We start from the raw sequence: 24,733 nt of genomic DNA on the forward strand, positions 1-24,733 counted from the left end.
ATGGATATGGTTGATTGGACATACTTTCCCAACCTCTTTTTAAGAAAATTTGTTGTTGCAAAGAATGGCTCAGTGGATTGGGGGAAGGGAGTAGAGGGATATATTTGAAAATGAATGTGATGTGGAAAAAAAGATATCAATAAGAAGATTAAAAAATATGTTTTCTCTCATTTAAATGCACAGTGGACATAACCCTATATATAAGTCAGTAAAGGTTTTATCCTTTGGAAATGACTGCATATTATGCATTTGATGGCACATAAGACAACCAAAGAATGGATTTCACATCTGCACAGTGTGGAAAGGGCTACTAGTCAAACATCGTCCCTTTTAGTCACACTTGATCATTTAATTACCATCAAATGAACTTTGAAAATAAGGAATGAGACAGCATGGAATCCAATATGTATAGGTTTATCATTCATTTAGGTATGATACAGTAGTTGCTAACAAAATTAACTATAATTTTAATTCAAAATACTATTATTACGAATAGTGCCCACTTTACAAAACAAGCTGTAATCCACCATCTACAACCAGAACATGTCCTGTAATATAAGGAGATTCTAGAAGAAAAACAACAGCATGGGCGACATCACTAGGCTCTCCAAATCTCCCAAGAGGAATATTTTTCTTTAACTGTTCTTCTTTCATCCCTTTCGTCATATCTGTGTGGATAAATCCTTTAAAAAAATTGTTTGTGTTATTTTTTTTAATTAAGATAGTTTGTTTTTAATTTACAACACTCAGTTCTGCATGTTTTTGAGTTCCTGATTTTCTTCCCCTCCTTCCTCTCTCCCCTCCCCTCCAAGACGGCATAGAATCACATATACCTTCTACATATACCTTCGCATTAAACTTATTCACGCAATAGTCAAGTTGAAAAGAAGAATTATGACCAATGGAATGAATCATGAAAAAGAAGAAACAAAACCAAAAAAAGAGAGAAAAAAAGAAAGCAAATAGTTTGCCTCAATCTGCATTCTGACGCCATAGTTCTTTCTCTGGATGTAGATAGCTCTTTCCATCATGAGTCCTTTGGAGTTGTGTTTGAACCTTGTCTTGCTGAGAAGACCAAGTCTATCAAAGTTAGTCATCACAGAATCAATATATCTGTGGTGGTGTACAATGTTCTCCTGGTTCTGCTCCCCTCACTCAGCATCATATCATGTAGGTCTTTCCAGGTTAATATGATGTCCGTATCTTCCCCATTTCTTATAGCATAATAGTAAATATACCACAAGTTGTTTAGCCATTCCCCAATTGATGGGCATCCCCTTGATTTACAATTCTTTGCTACCACTTGTGTGATCTCTTTGGGATACAGCCCTAGAAGTGGTATTGCTGGGTCAAAGGGTATGCACATTTTTATAGCCCTTTGGGCATAGTTCCAAACTGCTCTCCAGAATAGCTGGATCAGTTCACAACTCCACCAACAATGTAACAGTGTTCCAATTTTCCCACATCCTCTCCAGCATTTATCATTTGCCTGTTTTGTCCTATTAGCCAATCTGACAGGAGAGATGTGGTACCTAAGAGTTGTTTTGATTTGAATTTCTCTAATCAATAGTGATTTAGAGCATTTTTCATATGCCTATAGATATCTTTAACTTCTTCCTCTGAAAACTGCCTGTTCATATCCTTTGACCATTTCTCAATTGGGGAATGACTTGTATTCCTATAAATTTGGTTCAGTTCCCTGTATATTTTAAATATGAGGCCTTTATCAGAGACACTGGTTGAAAGATTGTGTTATTTAGTTGAATAGTGTCTACTAAGATACTAATTTAAACTGTACTTCATGAAAATTAATTAGTTCCATATTAAAGTAGTTCAGGAAACGCATAGATTTACAAGCTACAAAATAAGCCTATGACAGCAGCAGAATCAGACATGAAAAAGGTTTGTTGGACCAACTTGATGCAATTCTTTTTATGCCATAAAGGAAAAAAAAATCTGCTGGTCATAACTGGTTGTGATGTTGTTTGTCTCAACAGGGAGAGTTAAAAGTTAAGAATGAAGTAACTTAATAAATTACACAGAACAGTTTACAAAAAAGCCTACTCTGAACTGAAGCATCAATTAAAGCAATAATTATAACTTTAAGCATTACACAACCTAATCTAAACAAAAAAGCATACTATGAAGAATAATAGACTCCAGGAAAATAAATCTTTATGCAGAACAAAGATCAGCCTAGTTTTAAATAGAGTCTAGTCATTTCACAGATATATGATTATACCTAAAAAAGAAAATCAGAAAGCAATAAGGATCTTATAAAATTAGAAGGGATATTAGATATGGGAACAAAATGTTTAGCATCAAAAAATGCTAAACATTGAATAATTCTTAACAAAATAATTTCATTTCTTTCTTTCCAAAGCTATCCTAATATTTTAGGTTCAAAGTGTTAGTACTTTCTGTTACTGGTATGAGAAACGAATAGTATCAGGAAAAATACTTTTAAGAATCTATAATTGAGACTCTTTACACAAATGAAGTTCACAAACCTACTATACCTTAATAAATGGATCTTCATGAATTGCTGCGGCTAAAAATTTCACAAGTGATTGACTAATCTTCTGGTGATAAGCCTCTGGGCACTTGGCTAAGTTGATGGTTAAGTTGACAAGTCACATTGGTCAGTGGCCAGGCTTGTACTCAGTACTTTCAAGCTTAGCCTGACCTGCCAGAATCTGTCAGACATAGCCTTCACATAGGCTTTGGTGGAGGGTTAGGACAGCAGAAAATAGACAGAAATATAGACTCTATGGTAAATATAGTTAAGAATGTACAGGGAAAATAATGAAAGACAGGCTACATTTCATAAACTACCTTGAATTGATTAAAAATTTCTATTTTGTTTTACTTTGTCCAATTGACTCACAAAGGTTGAAAAAGACTGAGAAGAACTATACTTAGCTCCTCTTTAACTTCTTTTTCATTTGTAAATATCTGCTTCCTTCTTATGTAGTATAGCATAAATAAATGAAATCCAATTATCTTTATGTGAGGGACTTTATTACTTTATCCCTTTATTACTAAATCTTTTACCATAACTAGTAAAATACGTATATAATATACATAAATTTAATGTGTGTGTATACGTATACATTCCTTTTCATTTCTTCTAACAGCAGTAAAATCCAGTCAATTAACATTTATGAAAGCACCTACTCTGTACAAAATACTGTGCCAGGTCTAGTAGATCTGTATCCCAAAGAGATCAAAGAAAAGGGGATCAAAAGATATGAACAGTTTCCAGATGAAGTAATCAAAGCTATCTATAGCCATGTGAAAAATGCTTTAACTTAGTAATGATTGGAGAAATGTGAATTAAAACAATTCTGAGGCTAACCTCATTGGCTAATAGGTCAGAAAAGGAAAATGACAAATGCTGGAAGGGATATGGGAAAAATGAGACATTAAAGCACTGTTAGTAGAGCTAAGAACTGATTCAACCATTCTGTAGAGCAATTTGGAACTATGCCCAAAAGGTTATAAAACCCCGAATACCCTTTGACCTAGCAATACCACTACTAGGTCTGTATCCAAAAAGAGATAAAAAACAAAAAGGAAAAGGCCTTACATATACAAAAATATTTATAGCAGATCTTTTCTGGTGGCAAAAAATTGGAAATCAAGGAGATGGCCATCAACTGGGGAATGACTGAACAAATTGTGGTATGTCATTGTGATGGATTACTATTGTGCTATAAGAAATGATGAGCCAAGATGGCTGCTTGAAAACAGGCGTTCGCTTAAGCTCTCCCCCAAATCCCTCCAAACGCCTGTAAAAAATGACTCTAAACAAATTCTAGAGCTACCAAACCCACAAAATAACAGAGGGAAACAAATCTCCAACCCAAAATGACCTGGATGCTTGCTGGGAAGGGTCTATTCCACCACACTGGGAGTGGAGTGCAGCCTAGCATGGGCCACACCAGGACAGACCAAGCCTGAGGAGACCAGGCAGAGCAGGCCTCAGGGCCCTGAATCACTGAGCTGTGGCAGTTACCAGACTTTTCAAACCACAAACACCAAAGACAAGGGAACAGGTCAGTGGGAAAACTGCTGGATGTGGGTGACGGAAGTACACAGTCTGCCACAGCCCTGGGGCGGCAGCAGCAGCAGTAGCTGCTGCCAGAGCCCCTGGCCCACACAGTGGGAGGACTCAAGCAGCTGATTAGAGCAGGAGTGCAGGGATCTCTTTGTTGGCACTGAGACAAGGTTCTCTTGCTTTGCCCTGCTTAGTCGAAGTCTTGGTTGATGATGCGTTGGGGAGGAGGAGCACTGGTGTGGCAGAGCTTTGTGGTGGCTGTGGAGAGTGAATCCTCCTGGTGGTTACATGGCAGAAAGGAGTGCACAGACCAGACCACAGGCCAGGAAAGGAGCATCATACCACCTCAAAATAGAGGTAGATCGGAAAACAGCAGCGCAAAACCCGTGAAGCTTGGGCTGACAAAAAGCTCAAAAGTCAAGTAATTGGCCGGTAAAATGAGCAAGAAGCATAAAAGGACTCAGATTATAGAATCTTTCTTTGGTGACAAAGAAGATCAAAACATACAGCCAGAAGAAGTCCACAAAGTCAAAGATTCTATATCAAAAGCCTCCAAGAAAAATACGAATTGGTCTCAGGCCATGGAAGAGCTCAGAAAGGATTTGGAAAATCAAGTCAGAGAAGTAGAGAAAAACTTGGGAAGAGAAATGAGAGGGAAGCAAGAAAATCATGAAAAACAAGTCAACAACTTGCTAAAGAAGCCCCAAAAGAATACTGAAGAAAATAGCATCTTGGTTTCTTTTTGTTTTGTTTTTTTTTGGCAAGGCAATTGGGGTTAAGTGACTTGCCCAAGGTCACACAGCTAGTACATGTGTCAAGTGTCTGAGACTGGATTTGAACTCAGGTCCTCCTGACTCCAGGGCCAGTGCTCTACTCACTGCGCCACCTAGCTGCCCCAAAATTTTTTTAAATGAGTGTTACTTTTTTGCATGTAAAATGGGAAACATTTAACAAAATAAATTTAACCAAATACATCTTTTATGTATATTTTTAAAAATATTATGCCAGGTACATAAGGAAAAAGTCTCTGCCCTCAAGGGGCTTACAGTCTCAAAGGTGAAAAATAAAGGAAAAGGAGAATCAAATGGCACAGACTGTATAATCAAATATGAAATAATTAAAATCAACTTCAAATGATAACTTTTTTAGAGGATTCAAATGAAGAATCTCAGAAGGTTAAGTATAAGAAATCTAGTCTTTTTTTCTAAAGACAAAAAAGAAAAGGCTTTTACATTTTAGAGTACATTGTTATTTTCAAAGGTACTTACTATACTGAAAAAATCATTTCAGATTCGTCAGAAAAGTTAATTAACGTCTTAACTGCCCATCCATCCCTTCAGCCCTCAGAGTTGGAGCCACTTTCAAGCACAATCTCAACATGACCTCATTAATCCACTGCCCAGGTAGCTCAGTACCCAATTAGAATTGTTATTGATTTCTCTCTATCTTTGCAGCCCTACTTCTAATAACTGGCCTTTTGCTTTGCTTCCTTATCACCATGCTCCTGTTCTTACTGTGCCCAACTAAGTCACTTTGGAAACTACCTTGGGCATTAAACAAAATCACAGATTCTCATAATGTTTGAGCTGAAAAGCATCTAGTCCAATCCTCTGATTTTATTTACTTTATTTGATAATTGAGAGACAGTATGATATGGGAGATAGTGGGACAAGAAGTCTTAGGTTCAAGTCCTGCCTTTGGCATATACTGGCTTAAGCAAGTCACTAAAAAAAAGTATCAGTGTCCCAGGATAGCTCTCTTAGACTGTAAGTTATAGACCCTTTTGTTGAATTGAGTTTCTAGCCAGATCTGTATTAGTACAATGAATTCCTCAATTGTCAGTTCCCTACACTAATAAAATTACTGGTCCAGTTCTTATACCAGTATCCCTCCCCAAATTTTTATATTTAATCAAATTCACAATACAAATAAATTACTACACAAATACTATTGACTAAAAAAATTATAATGACATCAAATGACTGTACAAATCTTTTACATGATTGACATCATATATACTTTTCAATATTTCTGTATAATCTCATTATTATGTTCATTCTTAATAGTAACTTTATGGCAGAGGTGTCAAACCCACACCAGGAAAACTCCCCAATGCACCAGAACTAGATGAAAATGTAACTGGGAAATGCTTAACAAAATAAATATGATGTTAATTTGTGGTTTTTAAGTCAATAAGCTGTAGGAGGAATCTCTTTCTACTTGAGTCTGACACTTCCATTCTCTAGCACTAATTTACCACAGCCTACTTAATCGTGACCCATTCATTGGATATGGTTTGCTGACCTTTAATTTTATACATTAGGAAATGGAGATCTAGAAAGTTTAAATGCCTGTCCATGGTCACCTAGTTACTAAGAGCCAGGGCTTAAGGGCTTCTGACTGTGAGTAGAAGGCTCTTTCTTTCGATATCACCTTTTCTTCCACCCTAGTTCTTCCAGGAACAGGGCCCTTGGGAAATGGCAGGATGCCCCAAGCCTGAGCCCCAACTCCTGCTGCCAGGCCCTTCCTCTTGATGATCGATCACCTTCATCATCTGGCCTTCTGCTGTGTGCCTACTCTACTCTCCCAATACCATCCCGTATATACCTGCTCTCCACTGGTCCTCCATGCTGCTGATCACAGCTAGCACAGCCCTGGATTTCTTGCCCGGCCCAGCAGGGATCTTTTTTTTATTATTATTATTTTTAGTTTTCAACATTCATTTCCACAAGATTTTCAGTTACAAAATTTCTCCCCATCTCTCCCCTACCCCCTACCCCAAGAGGGCATGTATTCTGATTGCCCCTTTCCCCAGTCTGCCCTCCCTTCTATCACTCGACTCTCCCTCCCTTATTACCTTTCCCCTTACTTTTTTTGTAGGGCAAGATAGATTTCTATACCCTATTGCCTGTATATCTTATTTCCCAGTTCCATGTAAAAACAACTTGTTTTTTAACATTTGCTTTTAGAACTTTGAATTCCAAATTCTTTCCCTTCTTCCCTCCCCACCTCCCCCTCCTCAAGAAAGCAAGCAATTCAACATAGGTTATACCTGTATCGTTAGGCAAAACACTTCCATAAAAGTCATGTTGTGAAAGACTAACTATATTTTCCTCCATCCTCTCCCTCCCCCATTTATTCAATTTTCTCCTTTGACCCTGTCCCTTTTCAAAAGTGTCTGCTTCTGATATCCCCACGACCAATCTGCCCTTCCTTCTATCATCCCTCTCCCTCTTATCCCCTTCCCCCCTACTTTCCTGTAGGGTAAGACACCCAACTGAGTGTGTATGTTATTCCCTCCTTAAATTAAGCCAAGTCCAATGAGGGTAAGGTTCACTCATTCCCTTTCCCCTCCCCTCTCTTCCCTTCCATTACAACAGCTTTTTCTTGCCACTTTTATGTGAGATGATTTACCCCATTCTGTCTCTCCCTTTCTCCCTCTCTCAATATATTCCTCTCTCATCCCTTAATTTGATTTTATTTTTTGAGATACCATCCCTTCATATTCAACTCACCTTGTGCTCCCTTCAACTACCCTAATACTGAGAAAGGTCTCATGAGTTACAAATATCATCTTTCCATGTAGGAATGTAAACAAAGCAGTTTAACTTTAGTAAGTTCCTTATGATTTCTCTTTTCTGTTTACCTTTTCATGCTTCTCTTTATTCTTATATTTGAAAGTCAGATTTTCCATTCAGCTCTGGTCTTTTCATGGAGAATGCTTGAAAGTCCTCTATTTCATTGAAAATCCATCTTTTGCTCTGAAATATTATACTCAGTTTTGCTGGGTGGGTGATTCTTGGTTTTAATCCTAGCTCCTTTGACCTCCAGAATATCATATTCCAAGCCCTTTGATCCCTTAATATAGAAGCTGCTAGATCTTGTGTTATCCTGATTGTGTTTCCACAATACTTGAATTGTTTCTTTCTAGCTGCTCGCAATATTTTCTCCTTGACCTGGGGACTCGAATTTGGCTACAATGTTCCTAGGAGTTTTCCTTTTGGGATCTTTTTCAAGAGGCAATCAGTGGATTCTTTCAATTTCTATTTTACCCTCTGGCTCTAGAATATTAGGGCAGTTTTCCTTGATAATTTCTTGAAAGATGATTTCTAGGCTCTTTTTTTGATCATGGCTTTGAGGTAGTCCAAAAATTTTTAAATTCTCTCTCCTGGATCTATTCTCCAGGTCAGTGGTTGTTCCAATGAGATAATTCACATTGTCTTCTTTTTTTCATTCTTTTGGATCCATTTCATAATTTTTTGATTTCTCATGACGTCATTAGCTTCCATTTGCCCCATTCTCATTTTTAAGGAATTATTTCCTTCATTGCGCTTTTGGACCTCCTTTTCCATTTGGCCAATTCTGTTTTTTAAGGCATTCTTCTCCTCATTGGCTTTTTGGACCTCTTTTGCCATTTGGGTTAGTCTATTTTTTAAAGTTTTATTTTCTTCAGTATTTTGGGGGATCTCCTATAGCAAGCTGTTGACTTATTTTTCATGATTTTCTTGCATCACTCTCATTTCTTTTCCCAATTTTTCCTCTACTCCTCTTACTTGCTTTTCCAAATCCTTTTTGAGCTCTTCCACGGCCTGCAAGCAATTCATATTTTTCTTAGAGACTTTTGATGTACGATCTTTGACTTTGCTGTCTTCTTCTGGCTGTATGTTTTGATCTTCTTTGTCACCAAAGTAAGATTCTATACTCTGAGTATTTTTACACTGTCTGCTCATTTTCCCAGCCAATTCCTTGACTTTTGAGCTCTTTCTCAAGGTATAACTCTGCTTCCAGATTGGAGAATGCTCTGTCCCAAGCTTCAGGGGTTTTGCGCTGCTGTTTTCAAAGCTACTTGTAAACACCTGTAAACTCTTCAGTTTTTCTGAGCCGGTGTGATCCGAGAAGAGGTGTTTACTCCTAAACTGGCCTGTGTTCTGGTCTGTGAGTGACCTCAAGCACTCTTTTCTGCCTTAGAACTGCTAGGAGGACTCCCTCTCCACAGCCACTAGAAGCTCTGCCACACTGGTGCTCCTCCTTCACCCCAGCATCACCAACCAGGATTGCGACCCAGATCCAAGCAGGGTAAAGCAAGAGAATCCTGCCTCATCACCAGCAAAGAGATCCCTGCACTCCTGCTCTGATCAGTCGCTTGATTCCCCCCATTTGTGGGCCTGGAACTCCAGAAGCAGCCACTACTGCTGGTGCCCCTGCTACTACAGCCACCTCTGCCACCCCGGGGAGGGATCTTCTTAATGTCTAGTTCTTAAGGTCCTCAATCTGACCTGTCCCTATGCTGCCTTCATGGAAATTAAGCTAGCAGGCTTCCCATAACCTCCAGAGCAGAGGATTTTCTCCTATGTCATCCTTTGATAATACATTTGCAGTTCTAAGAAATTCATATCCATCAGTCTTACAACCTGGCAACATTTACAATGGATTACAAGTCGCTATAGGTACCACCATCTAACAAAATGTAACAGAACCTCAGCATCCCTTAAATTCAAAACTTTGGTTAATAGTTAATAATTATTATATAGTTATATAAAATTGTATATCATTATATACATTATGTATAATACATATTATGATATAATTATAATTATATTAAATATATAATTATGTTAAATAATTAATAATAGTTAATTACCTTATTTTACTCATTCTATTAGCATGAAATTTTTGTCTCAAACTTTTGTCACATTAGGCTACCTATTCTGTATTTACAGGGTGACAGTGACAGTGCCTCCACATTTCTGAGTACCTACTTGGTCCAGAATATAGAAGTGTGCACTCCAGAGAGTACATTTTTCTCTGGGCTCCCATTCATCACTCTACTTTCTCTACCATGCCAAAGCATCCTTCTCTTCCTAGAAGTTCATTCCATTCCACTGGCTCCTTCCTCTGTTTGGTCAGTTCCTCCTAAACCCTCTTTTTTAAGGAAAGTACACAGGATAGCCATGTTCACTTCTTCATTCTTCTCTAGGCTCCACTCAACTCTCCAGACTTCCCACCATGCCTCCTTGTCCCATCTCCTCCTGCTTCTCAGCTCCATTTTAGGTGCTGTCTTCCCCATTAGAAAGTAAACTCCTTGAGTATGAGGAACGTCTTACTTTCTGCTGATATGTGTACTTAGCACAGTGGCTGGCAAATAGTAAGCACTTAATAAATGTGCGTTGACTTAAGAAAAGACAAGCCAGCCAATGAGATTTCAGAATTGGTAAAGGCTGATAGGAAATGCTCTTCTCTTTTTTATTTGTTTTAATATGGCATATGAGCAGAGCCAGCCTAGGAATAGAGAGGACTCAGTTTCAAGTCCTCCTCCAACACATGCTATGATCTTGATCTAAAGCAGTAGAAGGTATTTTCACAGTGGGACAATCTCACACTGATGAAATGAAGTACAGATCAATAAGTAAGTAAAAAAATAAATGTAGTAGATGTTGGTAGAAAGTCAGTCAGGAATCAAAAAGACCTGAATTCAGATCTGGCCTCAGACAAGTTCAGTTTTTAAATAACATACTATGATTTGTGTCTATGAGCAGTGATAATAATGTGATATATTGGAATTTGATAGACCTACCAGATTACATGTTCAATAACTGTTCCATTTGCCCATTCTCTAGTGGAAATGTCTTTCAAGTAGTAAACACAAACATTTTCCACCTTTACAAAGTATAGGGAAACTAGGTAACCCCATGGAAATAAAGTAATGTTGGTATAGGAATGTTTCAATTAATAAAGGAGTACTTACCAAAACAAAGTATAGGATGTCTCCTGTGTTAAATATTTCCCAGCCAACAAGATTTATCTACTAGGAAATTTATAATTGTTTTAAAAGTAACCTCAAGTTAAAAAAACAACCCAGGCATTCTTAGCAAGTAATTACTCTTTGAACAGTCAACTTTAAGATTTAGAGAATGATAAGGCACTTTGTGAATAAGTGATGCCCCTTGTTTTTCTTCCTTCTCACTATGTGCTTTCTAGACATTTCACTGATAATTGCTACTTACATTAGCAAATGGGCAGGAAACATAAAGCTGTATTTTTTTTTTAGAGATGTTCATTTCTGATGCAATACAAGGCTGTTTAACAGCCTGCCCCAGGACTCTTGAAATTTCCTATATATAATTAAACTAGTTTCCCAACCACTCAACATATCTAATCAAATCCCATGTTTTGTATAGAACTTCTTGGTACTCAGAAATATTAGTATTATAAAATATGCATCAAATATTAGGGAATGACCTCCAGAAAACCCACTACCTTCCTGAGATCATAGAAGATGTTCTTAGAGTAGCAGAGAAGAGCATATAATAGATTTATAGTCGATTTTTAGTTAATAATAATTCACATTTACGTTGATTTCCCCAAAATTTCAGAAAACAATAGTATAGTTCATCCATAACAACCAACAGACTTTGGGTAAATTTTCTTGGTTGACTCTATTTCACCTGATCTAACCCTAAAATCAGCTTGATTTCAAAAGTGCAGATAAACCGTCCTGTTTAGGATAATGCAATGAAAGCAGTACCAAGATGTAGTACCAATGCAGCTAATGAATGAGCTCACTTATAAAGACTAATGGCCCTGATACTCACTAAATTAGATAGATTTGGACTAATGAAATAAAACCCTATATAAAAATTAGGGAACTCCCCCCCACAAACACAACATTCTGAACGATCTCTTATAGTCTACCAGTTTAACAACTAAAATGCTATCTTCAGTACTAGCTTCACTAGTTCAATCTTCAATCATTGAGGAATCCTAAAGGAAGAGTAACTCAAGTCATACTAATAATCATACTAATCTGAACAGTGGATAAAAATAACAGCTGTCCTATACATCTGATACACTCAATATCAACTCTCTTTAGTACTTGGGAAAAAAAATATTTTTGACTTAATGACATGATTACATTGAAATATTCATTTCCATCAAAAGTTTAAATGTCATTCCTCGTCAAACTTTTTATATTTCCTAATAAGCCATAAAAGACTTTTTGTAAGTTATATTATCTTTATAGTAGTCAACAGAGAAGAACAATTAAGCATTTTAAAAAGAAAGCATTGGTAGGAAAAAAGAAAAGCAACTGAGAGGTCTAATTAAAAAAAAATCAGATGTTCAGCACCTGGAAAAATGAGAGCAGACAAAATCAGGACAAAAACAAAAAAAACCTATATATTTTCATGCTATAAAAATAAGTCTGAAGGAGACTCTATTTGTTAGCATCACTTCATAGAAAATGTAGAACTCCAAATATATAATTCCAAAGATTAAGAAAAAATAGAATGAAAGAAAAAGAGGTACAAGGTATTTTTCTTCCCATCACTGTGTGTGTGTGTGTGTGTCTGTGCACGCGTGTGTGTGTGTGACATCCATAAACTTATACTGACCTGGAGCAATGACATTTACTCGAATTTTCTTTCTTGCTACCTCTTTAGCAAGAGAACGGGAGAAACCAACTAATCCTCCTTTGCTAGCACTATAAACACATTGGCCAGGATTTCCTTTTAAACCAACAACACTTCCTGCACAAACAGAAAGAAAATATTTTTTAAAAATTAGTGATTCACTTGTTAATTCAGTTAATTTACAATTGGAAAACTTCAGAATTTTTAGAGTATGCTTTAACATTTAGAAATCCTAATACTTTTCCCATTAGAAATAGTATTAACTGAGAATCAAATTCTGCTCTAAAGTGAATACCAACAGCTCTACTGGGCCAATACTTTGCTTGGTTCACTCATATTTACTCTCGTGGTTTCACTTATTAGCTGACTACCATGACAGCAGAGACCCTAAAGCTACAGCTGACAGTAATAACTTCCATGGAGACAGAGTTGACAAAAAGACAGCTCTGCTTTTTAGCAGAACATAAGGGAATAACTGGCCAATCACTTTAAGACAAACAATGTAAGCTCTCTTGTTAAATCTCTCAGCATGCTGGGGTGGAAAGAGCACTGCCTTGGAGCGAGAGGATCTCAAAAACCTTAAGCAAGCTACTTAACTTCCTAGGTCACAGTTTCCTCATCTGTAAAATGAAGGATGGAATTAGATGACTGCTAAGGTCTTTCCCAACTTGGTCTATGATCCTATGATCCTTGAGTCCAAAAGTGGAGAAATGTGGATTATATGAGAATACAATTAGTTTAATTAGAAGACAATAAAAATAAAAGAACTAAAGAGTAATGTTTTAATGAATCAATGTCAACCAAGAAGGAATTACCTAATGGCTCTTCCCAGGCTCTTCCTAGGTCTTTGACCTGTCCTACTTAAGATTTAACAGAACATAATCAAGTTCTAAAATATCTGCAAAGAACAATGGCCCAAACCTAATAAGATGAAATTCAATATACAGAAATACAAAGTCTTACACTTAAGTTCAAAAAAATCAGCTATGTAAGCACATTGCTTAAACAACAGATCATGTGAAAAAAGACTTGAGAAAAAGTTGTAGTGAACTGTAAGCTCAATGTGGGTCACCCATGTATGAATGGCAGTCTGAGGGAAAGAGAAGAATTGGGCTACAGAGTTTTGATCCAAAAGGTAAAAGAAGGCTGCTATAAGCTCCTGGGCAAAGCACTGACACAATGAAAATTCTAAAAAGGATGGCCTGGGGTAGAAAGAGTGAAAGACCAGGTGAATAATTAATTGTATTTTTATACTAGCAACTGACTTGTGATGTCAGTAGTGTAGACACTTCCTACAAAAGCCCATATTCACAATGTGTCTGAGGCAAAACTCAAACTCAGGTCTTCTTGACAGGAAGGAAGGAAAGGAGGGTAGGTTTACTAAGTACCAATCACCTGCTAGGCACTAAGCCAAGCACTTTACAAACACCTCATTTGATACTCACAACAACCCTGGGAGGTAGGTACTATTATCACCCCCATTTTACAGCTGAAAAAACTGTAGCAGACAAGTTAAACGATTTGGCCAGGATCATATAGCTACTAACTACTAGGGTCACATTTGAACTCAAGTCTCCCTGACTTCAGGCCCAGTGCTCTCTATCCCCTGTGATACCTTACTGCCTTAATTATAATATTTGTTTAATTAAAATGCCTTTAATTATAAAATTAGAGAAGTTTTAATGCATGTAGAATTCTAGATATAGAAACTGGCTTATATAAAGATAAAATCTCAGTTTGGACTGGCTAATGTGACTTCATTAAGTTTTTGTTTGGATTTTTTTGGTCAGATCTATGATTTCATTAATATATGGGACTTCTGGTAAGGAAATTCTCTCTAACAATGCAGATCAGCAACTCCTTATGGTGACTGAGAAGTTAAATAATAGACAGATGGTCAAACAGCCAGGATATGTCAAGAGATGGGAAATCTGAATTATTGATTTATTTTTAAGAAGTGCACTACATTTTAGTAAGCAGCAATTACTTCCAAGGACTTATTATAACTTGTATTGTCTTTCAGGGTCTCCAGATGATCTGGTTTAATATATACATAGAGAGATCTTTCTAAAGCATAGGTAGAAAACCTATTTTTCTATCCAGAGTCACTGATCATAGAAAACGGTCCAAAGGCCAAAGAAAAAGGAAACCTAACTTTTATTATTTGACACTTCATTTATTCACCTATCACTGATTAAGTGCCTACTATATTTAAAACATTGGTAAATGCTGAAGGAAAGAAAAAGAAAATTATTGGGAGAAAAATACAAAATATACCAAGCACCAAAATTTAATATTAACAGAAAATTTAAAAATTCTATTAAATAAAAACAACAAATTATGTTATTTCATTTCTGGACTCCTTGAAGGCTCACATTATATTAATCATTATATTAGCTTTTGTATTCCCCAGTGCCTTACACAGTGTGCTAATACAAATCAAGTGTTTAACAAATATTTGTCCAGTATGTTTTTGTGAATACTGTGCCTAGTTAAAGAACAGGAACAGAGTAGGGAGGGATCACAGGATCAGACATCAGAGCTGCACTAAGACTTTTGGGACACCTATGAGAAGGGGAATACTATTTTTTCACAGCTATCAAGCAAACCGCATTTCAAAGCCCATGTATTGTTGGATTTGGAAGATTCATTTGTTCTAATTAAATTCCTGCTTGATACTTGCCCCACAGACTAGAAGTTTCTCACTTCCACTGTAGTGTCAAAAAGGGTGCACCCTGAACAATATTACCTTTTATATGTATTTTGAAATAGTTCAGAAATGACCTAGAAATCTTACACTGTTAATTTATCACATTCATAAGTGTATAAAGAGTACAAAAATAAGCTTTAGGCCTAACTATGTAAAACTTCAAATCAAAGTGGAGAGAATTCAAACTTTCTTGTAATGTATCGTATTTCAAAATGAATAAACCCACCTATATTAACAATAGAGCCTGCCTGTTGTTGAATCATATTCTTCAAAGCAGCTTTACATGTCAGCATGGATCCTAAGAGGTTAGTGTGAAGCTGGGACACCATATCTTCAGTTTTTGTTCTTAGTAATAAGGCATCCCTACAAAGAACAAGAAACAAAATTTTGCTGTAAAATATCATTCCCTCAGGGTTTATAACTTTCAAATTAGTTGCCAATGTTGGTCATCTGTATAGTACAGCTATACATTACCCAGTATGGAGAAGAGGAAAAGAGGAAATAAGCATTTCTTAATTATCTACTATGTGCCAGGCACTGTGCTAAGCTCTGGGGATACAAATAAGAAAAAGACAGTCCCTTCTCTCAAGGAGCTTACAATCTAATGAGGGGAGACACAAAAGGAAACTGAAAGGGACGGGGGTGGGGGGAACGCCAGAAAGTAGAAGGAAGACATGATGAAAAGGATGGTGGAATCAAAGTCAAGCCAAGCAGCTGTTAACAAACTAAGATATGGCTGACACATTGAGCCTTCTATAAAAGGAGGCTATCGTTCCACCCTGCAGCCCTCCAATCAAAGGGGCAGAAACAACTGAGTGTATTAATAGAGTATGATTAGCCAAGCTGAAGCTCCATGATGATCAGTTTCCTGGTGATTATTTTATTTTTATTATTATTATTATCCTGATGACGAGTGTATTCTGGGCAGGGTATGATGAAAGTGATGCTGGAATTGAAGCCAAGCTGAGTGACTGGCAGCAAATGATCAACATGGATAACCAAAATTTCACTATGTCAACATTTAAAGTTTTGAATGTAATGTTAATTCAAAATCAAACTTATATTAAATGTACAAATAACATATGCCAAGTACATATTAGATTCCGAAAGAAATTGAAAACTAACCTGTTTATGCCAGCTGCATTTACCAAAAAATTAACACGACCTAAATTTTTCTCCATCTCTTCAAACGCGTTTTGAACATCCTGCTCTTTAGCAACATCACAGCAAAGTGCCAAATGATTTCCTACACAAATATAAAGTGACATTTTGAAGGTAATGTTTTATAGTTTTGAAGTATTTCAAACTTTTTTTAATGGGGAACTCTTCAAGGTACCACCATCCAGGGTCTCTGCTTCTTCATAAAGCATATTTTTTAAAGATATATAACTTTTCAGTAAACTAAGAGATTGTTAAGGTTAATTTTACAGTCTTAGCTAATTGGACATCTTAGTCCCATCTTCCACAATTCGATTTATAAAAATTATTACAACCACTTTTATATTCCTTACATTAGATTTTTCTAAATTTATGTCTACTTCCACTAAGTGCTACAAAAGGTACTCCTTTAGATCCTGGAGAAACTACTTGAGACACTGCTCTGTCCTCATGAAACTTATCTTAGAGTTGCTGTTGGTAAGTTTGGGGAGAATTTAGGCAATTAATTCACTCCAAAAATTCTCTTTCATATACTAAAAATGGGGTTTAAGGGCAACAAAAGTGATTCAATGTTTCAAAATTTAATAGTTATTTTTTAATTTCCCATATTCAGTTAAAGAATTTAGAACGACCTATTTAGATCTAGATATCTGGCCCAGGCTCTCCTCTGCTTGTCTACATCTCCAGCTGCTACCTACTGGACTTAAGTTTAAGCTGGACATGAGACAAATCTTAAACTTAAAACATCCAAAACAGAACTACTTGTCTCTCTGCCCCCTAAACCTTTTCCAGACTTCTCTATTTCTGTTAAAGGGATCATCCTTCTTCTTGTCTCACAGCTTTGTGGTCAGTATTCTACTCAACTCCTTGTTCTCCTCATCCCCAATATTCAATCTGCTGTCAAACTTTGCTAATTCTACCTCGGCAACATCTTTTATATCCACACCCTTCCTCCTTAATCACATGACCAACACCGTAGTCCAAGCTATTACATCGCTCCCGAATTACAAAGGTCTAATTAACTGCCTTGAGTCTCTCCCTACTACAGTACATCCTCTACGCTATAGCCAAAGTTATTTCCCTTAAATCCCAAAGATCAGGACTCTGGCCATGTGACCTCCAGCTCTACCACTCCCATGGCAGTGGATCATCTCTTCAATAAACTCCTGTTTAGTTTCTACAGCCCTTCATAACATGGTCCCATACTACCTTTCCAGATTTATTGTACACTACTTTCCTGCACTTAAATCCAGCCAAATTGGCCTTCTCTCTGTTCTTCACACATGTCTCTATAATGGCTAGCCCCCATTCCTAGGATGCTCTCCCTCCTTACTTCATCACCTTCTACATGAACCTTTTCCTGATTCCCCGAAACTGCCAGTGCCTTCCCTCCCTAATTACCTTCTATTTATTCTGTATATATTTATCTATGTACTTGCTGTCTCCCCATCAGAATGTAGGGTCCTTGAAAAGTAATTGTTTAATTCCTGTCTTTGTATCCCCAGTACTTATAAGACAAAATATAATAACTGATAAATTGACTGATAAAATAAAAAGAAGTCATGTGACTGACTGATTGGACTACAGGCCATGGATTCTTCTGGGGGCTTGTTTCAAGGCAAAGAGGGAATATCTCAAAGCTCCCTGTTCTCAAAATACCACCTAACTGAATAAATGCTATTTTATGATTGAGGAAACATATAACAAAAAACTACAAATTCAGCAATACTTTCAAATGAGTTTGTATTTTATTCATTATTCATCACCATGGCAATTACATATTTGACAAATAGCGATATGTATATGAGCAAGAAAAACTATTTATTTAGTCTTACATTTATTTAGTCTGTTTACTTATTTATTATGCTAATCACAGTGACTATTTTGTTGAAACCAAAGTAAGGTCAACATGATAATGCCAATCCTTTCATTTAAAGATGAAACTATGGCTCTGAGATATTACATAATTTGCCCCAAGTCAGAGGTAAAGACGAGACCCAATCCTTCTTCCCAGTCCCCTGCATCATTCTCTACTCCTACTTCTGTGCCCTCCCTTTCCCTCTTGCCACCATCTTCTCCCAGGGCCCTCTTGTTGCTACCTTCCCTCCACCCACATTCCACATGCCCACTCTTCAACAATCTTACCTCTCCTTCCTTCCTACCAAAATGTATCTATTTGGAGAAGCCATCCTCTCACTTGGCAGTTAAAATAACCAGATAAACTAAACCCCACTAGCCCATAAACTAGACTGTTCTTGGCTCCATGCACCTTCATTTGAAGTGTCAGCATTTTAATTGGGGACAGCTAGGTGGTGCATCAGGCCTGGAGTCAGGAAGACCTTGAGTTTAAACCTGGCCTAAGATACTTACTAGCTTTGTGACCCAGGGCAAGTCATTTTACTCCATTTGCCTCAGTTACCTTATCTACCAAATGAGCTGTAGGAAAAAAAAATTGGCAAACCATTCTAGTATGTTTGCCAAGAAAATCCCAACAGGGGTCACAAAGAGTAAGACATGACTGAAACAAGTGAACAACAACTTGAACGTTCAACCAAAGATCTACCACAGCCTTCTGTCTTTTCTTCTTTTTACTCCATTTCTGCCTCTTTCTTGGTCACTCATCTGTCTCTACCTGTTTGTCTATGCCTTTTACTCTCACTTTTTCTTCTTTGATCTTTCAATTGTCTTTGTGTCTGTCTCTATTTAGTCTGGAGGAGAAAAGACTTAAGATGGACATGAGAGCTATTTTGAGAATCTGAAGGGCTAGTCATGGGGGAGAGAGGGAAGGACTGGACTTGTTTTGCCTGGCCCCAGCAAGCAGAACCAGCAGTAATAATCAATCATAATCATAACTGACATTTATAAAGAGCTTTAAGGCTTACATGCATTACCTCACTGAACAACCTGTGGAAGTTTTTGAGAAACAGAGTTTGGCTAGAAATAAAGAGGTCTTTTAAGCTTGCTGGGGTTGTTGTACAGGGGGCTTCTGTTCAGACAGGGGATAAACTAGATTACCTCTGAGGTCCTTTCCAACTTGGAAATTTTCCTAGCTCTAGCCCACTCTTCCTCTCTACTGTCTTTTCAAATGACCACACTGGTCAATAGATACTTTAACACATCAAACACTGATTCTGTACAAGACACTGAAATTGACGTGATGCTACAAAAAGGTCCGTATACAAATCTCTTCTTTTATCAGGTTCTTTGAGCTCCAACCAAACTGGATTCCTCACTGTCTTGAAGAAAAGGAAACAAGCATTTATTGCCTACTACATGTCAGGCATCATGTTAAGATCATTACAAATATTATCTCATTTGATTCCCACAACCTATCTAGGAGTTAGGTGTCAGTTACCCCCATTTTACAGTGGGAGAAACTAAGGCAGAGGCTAAGTGACCTGTCTAGGGTCCTAACACTAGCAAGTGTATGAGGCCAGATTTGACTCAGCTCTTTCTCATTCTCTATCCACTGAGTCACCTCATTACTTCATCATGTGACTCTCAAAACAACTGGTACTTTCCTGTCATGCTTTGCTCATGCTAATTCCAATACCTAGACTAGATGGTTTCCCTTCCCCCAACACCTGTTAAAATTCTCCCCATTCTTTAAAGCCCGATTCAATTGTCCTTATGTAGAAACCACCTTGGTAGGAAGACATGAAGTCTTCCATGATTTCCCTCTTTTATCTTTTAAAAGATTATCATTATTTTTATTTTCTTTTTAAAATTTTTTTAAATTGGGCAGCTAGATGGCGCAGTGAGTAGAGCACCGGCCCTGGAGTCAGGAGGACCTGAGTTCAAATCCGACCTCAGACACTTGACACATGTACTAGCTGTGTGACCTTGGGCAAGTCACTTAACCCCAATTGCCCGGCCTTCCCCCCTCAAAAAAAAAACAAAACAAAAAAATTTTTTTTTAATTTTTCCCCAGTTACACCTAAAGACAATTTTTAGCACTCATTTAAAAAAATTTTTGAGTTCCAAATTTTCTCTCTCCATCCCCTCAACCCCCCAAAACAGTGAGCAAGTTGATATACATGTTATACATATATACAACGCACATATATGTTAATCATGCAAAAATTACCATATTAGTCATATTGTGAAAGAAGACACAGACCCGAAGGAAAAAAAAGGCTAGGAAAAAATGCAGAAAGTGAAAAATAGTATGCTTTGATCTGCATTCCAACTCCATCAGTTCTTTCTTTGGAGGAGGACAGCATTTTTCACCATTAGTCCTTTGGAAGTATCTTGTATCATACTGCAGAGAAGCGCTCAGTCATTCACTGCTGATCATCATATACTATTGCTGTTGCTACGTACAATATTCTCCTGGTTCTGCTCACTTTACTTTGTAGCAGTTCATATAAGTCTTTCCAGGCTTTTCTGAAATCTGCCTGCTAATCACTTCTCGTGGCAGTAATATTCCATTACAATCATATACCACAACTTGTTCAGCCATTCCCCGATTGGCAACCACTCAATTTCAAACTCTTTGACACTACAAAAAGAGCCACTATAAATATTTTTGTATAAATTGTTCCATCCTCTCTCCCTCAGCCCCTCCTCTTATCTCTTTGGGATTCAGTTCTATTAGTAGTACTGCTAGAACAAAGGGTATGTACAGCTTGATTACCCTTTGTTTTAATTTGCAATTCCCTAATCAATAGTAATTTAGAGCATTTTTTTCATATGACTACAGATAGCTTTGATTTCTTAATTTGAAAACTGCTTATTCATATCCTTTGACCATTGATTAATTGGGGAATGCCTTGCATTGAATCAGTTCTCTATATATTTGAGAAATAAGGCCTTTATCAGAGACACTTGATATAAAAATTGTTTCCTAGCTTTTTGTTTTCTTTCTAATCACGGCTGCATTGGTTTTGTTTGTGTAAAACCTTTTTAATTTAATATAATCAAAACTGTCCATTTTACATCTAGTAATGCTTTCTATCTCATCCGGTCATAAATTCTTCCCTTCTCCATAGATCTGACAGGTAAACTATTTCTTGCTCTCCTGATTTGCTTATGACATCACCCTTTATGCTTATCTTAGTATGTGGTGCAAGATGTTTGTCTATACCCAGTTTCTACCATACTGTTTTCCAGTTTTCCCAGTGGTTTTTGTCAAATAGCGAGTTCTTATCCCAGAAGCCGGGGTGTTTGGGTTTATCAAACACTAGATCTTTACGGTCATTTACTGCCGAATCTTGCATAACTAATCTATTCCACTGATTTCACCATTCTGCTTTCTTCGCTAGTTTTGATGGTTACCGCTTTATTATACAGTCTGAGATCTGGTACAGCTAGGCTACCTTCCTTTACATTTGTTTTCACTGATTCCCTTGATATCCTTGACCTTTTGTTCTTCAAGATGAATTGTTATTTTTTCTAGCTCTATAATTTTTTGGTACTTTGATATGGTACAGATCTCGATTTCCCCCTAAAAACTGACACACCATACTATTTTCCATCTCTGTAATATAATTACCGTATGTTACTGTGTACCCTAGTAATCTCTGGGCCACTTTCATTCCCCTTCTAAACCGTAAGCTTTGTGAGGGAAGGGCCTGTATTGTAATTACACTATAATGTAAAGAGCTTTGGACTTAAAATTCTTTAGACCTGGGTAAGAGTCCTGATTCTGAATTTTATTAGCTGTATGACCTAGAGTAAATCACTTAATCTTTTGGGCCTCAATTTACATATCTTATTAGTATATTGTACTATCTTCTCACAAGATATATGTGTTGTGAGTAAAGCACCAAAAATACAAAATGAATTAAAAATTAAATTTTGAACCTCTTGCTATAAATACTCTGTGAATAATACAATCATAGAATGTAGAGGTACAATCCTTACAGATTATCTTCAGCCAGGTGAAAGAATAGGCCCAGAATGTTAGCTGCTAGTAGTTAAGCTATGAACAATCTAATTACATTTTCTGTTACACTATCTCGAGGAACAGCTAACATTTATATAATATAATACCTTAGAGGTAGGTGCTGTTACTAGTTGGATTTACAGTTGAGGACACCGAGGCAGGGTCACCCAGCTATAGTCCGAAGCAATATTTGAACTTCCTGACTCAAGGTTCAGTACTGTGTACCTAGCTACCCCTATTACCTACGCTAACCTGACTCTCTCAAGTGTTGAACTGATGAACTGTATTCTCTAAATCAGGGGTGGGGAACCTTTGACCTTGGGGCCACATGTGGCCTTCTAGGTCCTTGGGTGTGGCCTTTTGACTGAGTCCAAGTTTTATAGAACAAATCCTTTTATTGAGGGGATTTGTTCTGGAAAGTTTGGATTCAGTCAAAGCGCTGTACTAGAGAACACAGAAGGTCTCACGTGGCCTCAAGGCCAAAGATTCCTCACCCCTGCTCTAAATATATCCCCCTCACTCTCCAAACTGTTGCACTGATTTCACTGGAAGGCTTCCCCTGTATGTAAGCTCCTTGGCAGCACTAATCGGATCGTTTTTTATTTCTGTATCCTCAACTCTGGGCACAGCGCCTTCAGTAAGGACTTATCAGACTTACTATGTGCCAGGCACTATGGTCAGCTCCTAAAATAAAATGATAAAAATGAAAATAATCCCTGCCTTCAAAGGAGCTCAGGATCCTCGCTGAGCTGCTTCTGGTGATCCTTGAGCTGAACCCTGAAGGGAACTCGGGATTCCAAGAAGACATAAGGAGGAAAAATATTTCTGGCAGGGGGTACAATCTGTGCAAATGGGTGGAAGCACGTGACTGAATGAGGTTCACCACTTCTGGTGGAAGGGAGAGCAATGCAAAACCCCTCTAGAAAGAAAAGTTGAAGCCGGATTATGAAAAGCTTTAAATAACAAGCAGAAAAATGTTTACATGTGTGTTTTATCGTAGAAGCTCTTAGGAGCCAGTTCAGTTTCTTGGGCAGAAGAATGACCTGTGTGCTTCAGGGGCACCAATTTCACAGCTGTGTAGGGGACAAGGAAAAAAAATGGACGCTGGGAGATCAATCAGCAAGCTATTATAACAGTCTGGAAAAGAGAAGACAAGGTCTGAATCAAGGTGGTTGTGGCGGGAGTGGAAAAGACACCTCTCCTGTCCCCTTTTGCGTGCTCTCACTTTGGATTGTAAGCTCCTTGAGGGCAGGTAGTGTCTTTCAAGTAACTGAATCCCCAGGGCTCAGCACAGCGCCTGCCGCTTTGTTGGCATTTAATGTTTATTGGATTGAACCCCAGAAATGTTCGTACAAGGCTCGGATTGGATACGGGGGAAAGGGGATGAAGAAAGGCCCCGAGTCTTCATTGTAATCATGCAAAGAGCTCCGGACTTAAAGGAGGAGTCCAAGGGCGTGGCCACGGAAGGAGGGCCTCGTCCTAGAAAGAAAGGGATTGGTTTGCTGAAGGTGGCACAAGTGCCTATTACACAACAGGCATTTCATTATCTCAAGGTGCACAGAACGTCCAGGGAGGGAGGGTGGGTCAGGATGGGGTCAAGGGTCAGAAGATGAAGTGTGGTGCCCCGCCCTCTCTGCCTTCGGGCGCGTGACCACGTGGACGCGGCTCTGCCATACCTACCCCCGAGGTCCCGGGCGGCGGCTACCGCGGCCTCCAAGTCCCTGCCCGCTATCGCCAGCCGGTAGCCCTTCTGGGCCATTAACTTGGCCACCGCCTTGCCGATGCCTCGAGAACCGCCGAACACGACGCCGACCTTCTCCATGGAGGGCAGAGCTGGACGGAAGGAAGGAGGCGGAACCCCGGAGCGCCGAGCGGCAGCGAGTGAAAGTCCAGTGCAAGGTCAGGGCCCCGCCCTCGCGTCAGCGTGATGACGTTGTCCCCGCTGTCCTCGCGTTTCCTCGGACTCCGGGGTGGAAGAGCTGGCTCGCTACCAGCAGCGCGGCTCGGGTTCTAGTAAGAAAGAGCTCTCCGAGGTGTAGCGGGAAGCGGCTCTGCTAGGAAGAAGGCGCCGCGCTACGCGCCAGAACGTGCAGTTCCGCTCGGGAGCGAGAGCGCGCATGGGATGTGTAGTCCTTCATCCCGGTCCGGGCCGGGTGCCAATGTTTGTCCTTAGCGAGCGAGAGCCGCGTTTGGAAGGCGTGACCGAAAACTGCGCCCAAACCCTGCACGGAGGTTTAAGCGGGTCAGAGGCTGTGAGAGTGAATGCGAGGTTTCCCCTTCCTCGTCCTTTGCAGGCACCACGCCGAGATGACGGTGACTGCGTTCGGAGGGGACGCCAATGTGGGTGCTGGCGAGATGATGGTAGAGCCCTGGGCGCAATGCCTGGCGCTGAGAAAACGCTATGTACACCGTGATATAACTGCGATCATAATCATAGCTAGAATTGCCCAAATTCCCCGGAGCATTTGATCTTTTCCCCAGAGAATCTGAAGCACACTTTTCTGGGCCTC

The 24,733-nt window shown here is 38.6% G+C and overlaps 1 protein-coding gene across 1 annotated transcript; it reads right to left on the reverse strand.

Moving 5' to 3' along the window:
- Positions 1-393: 393 nt before the first annotated feature.
- Positions 394-24,146, reverse strand: CBR4 (carbonyl reductase 4). The gene is made up of 5 exons (XM_036764858.1): positions 23,904-24,146; positions 16,304-16,424; positions 15,405-15,541; positions 12,451-12,585; positions 394-683 (listed from the first exon to the last, which is right to left on the reverse strand). Exons 1-5 carry the CDS (start codon positions 24,043-24,045, stop codon positions 505-507), a joined length of 714 nt encoding a protein of 237 aa, XP_036620753.1. The 5' UTR covers positions 24,046-24,146; the 3' UTR covers positions 394-504.
- Between the last annotated feature and the right edge of the window lie 587 nt (positions 24,147-24,733).

Source organism: Trichosurus vulpecula, chromosome 6, assembly GCF_011100635.1.
Source record: "Trichosurus vulpecula isolate mTriVul1 chromosome 6, mTriVul1.pri, whole genome shotgun sequence".
Classification (NCBI taxonomy): Eukaryota; Metazoa; Chordata; class Mammalia; order Diprotodontia; family Phalangeridae; genus Trichosurus; species Trichosurus vulpecula.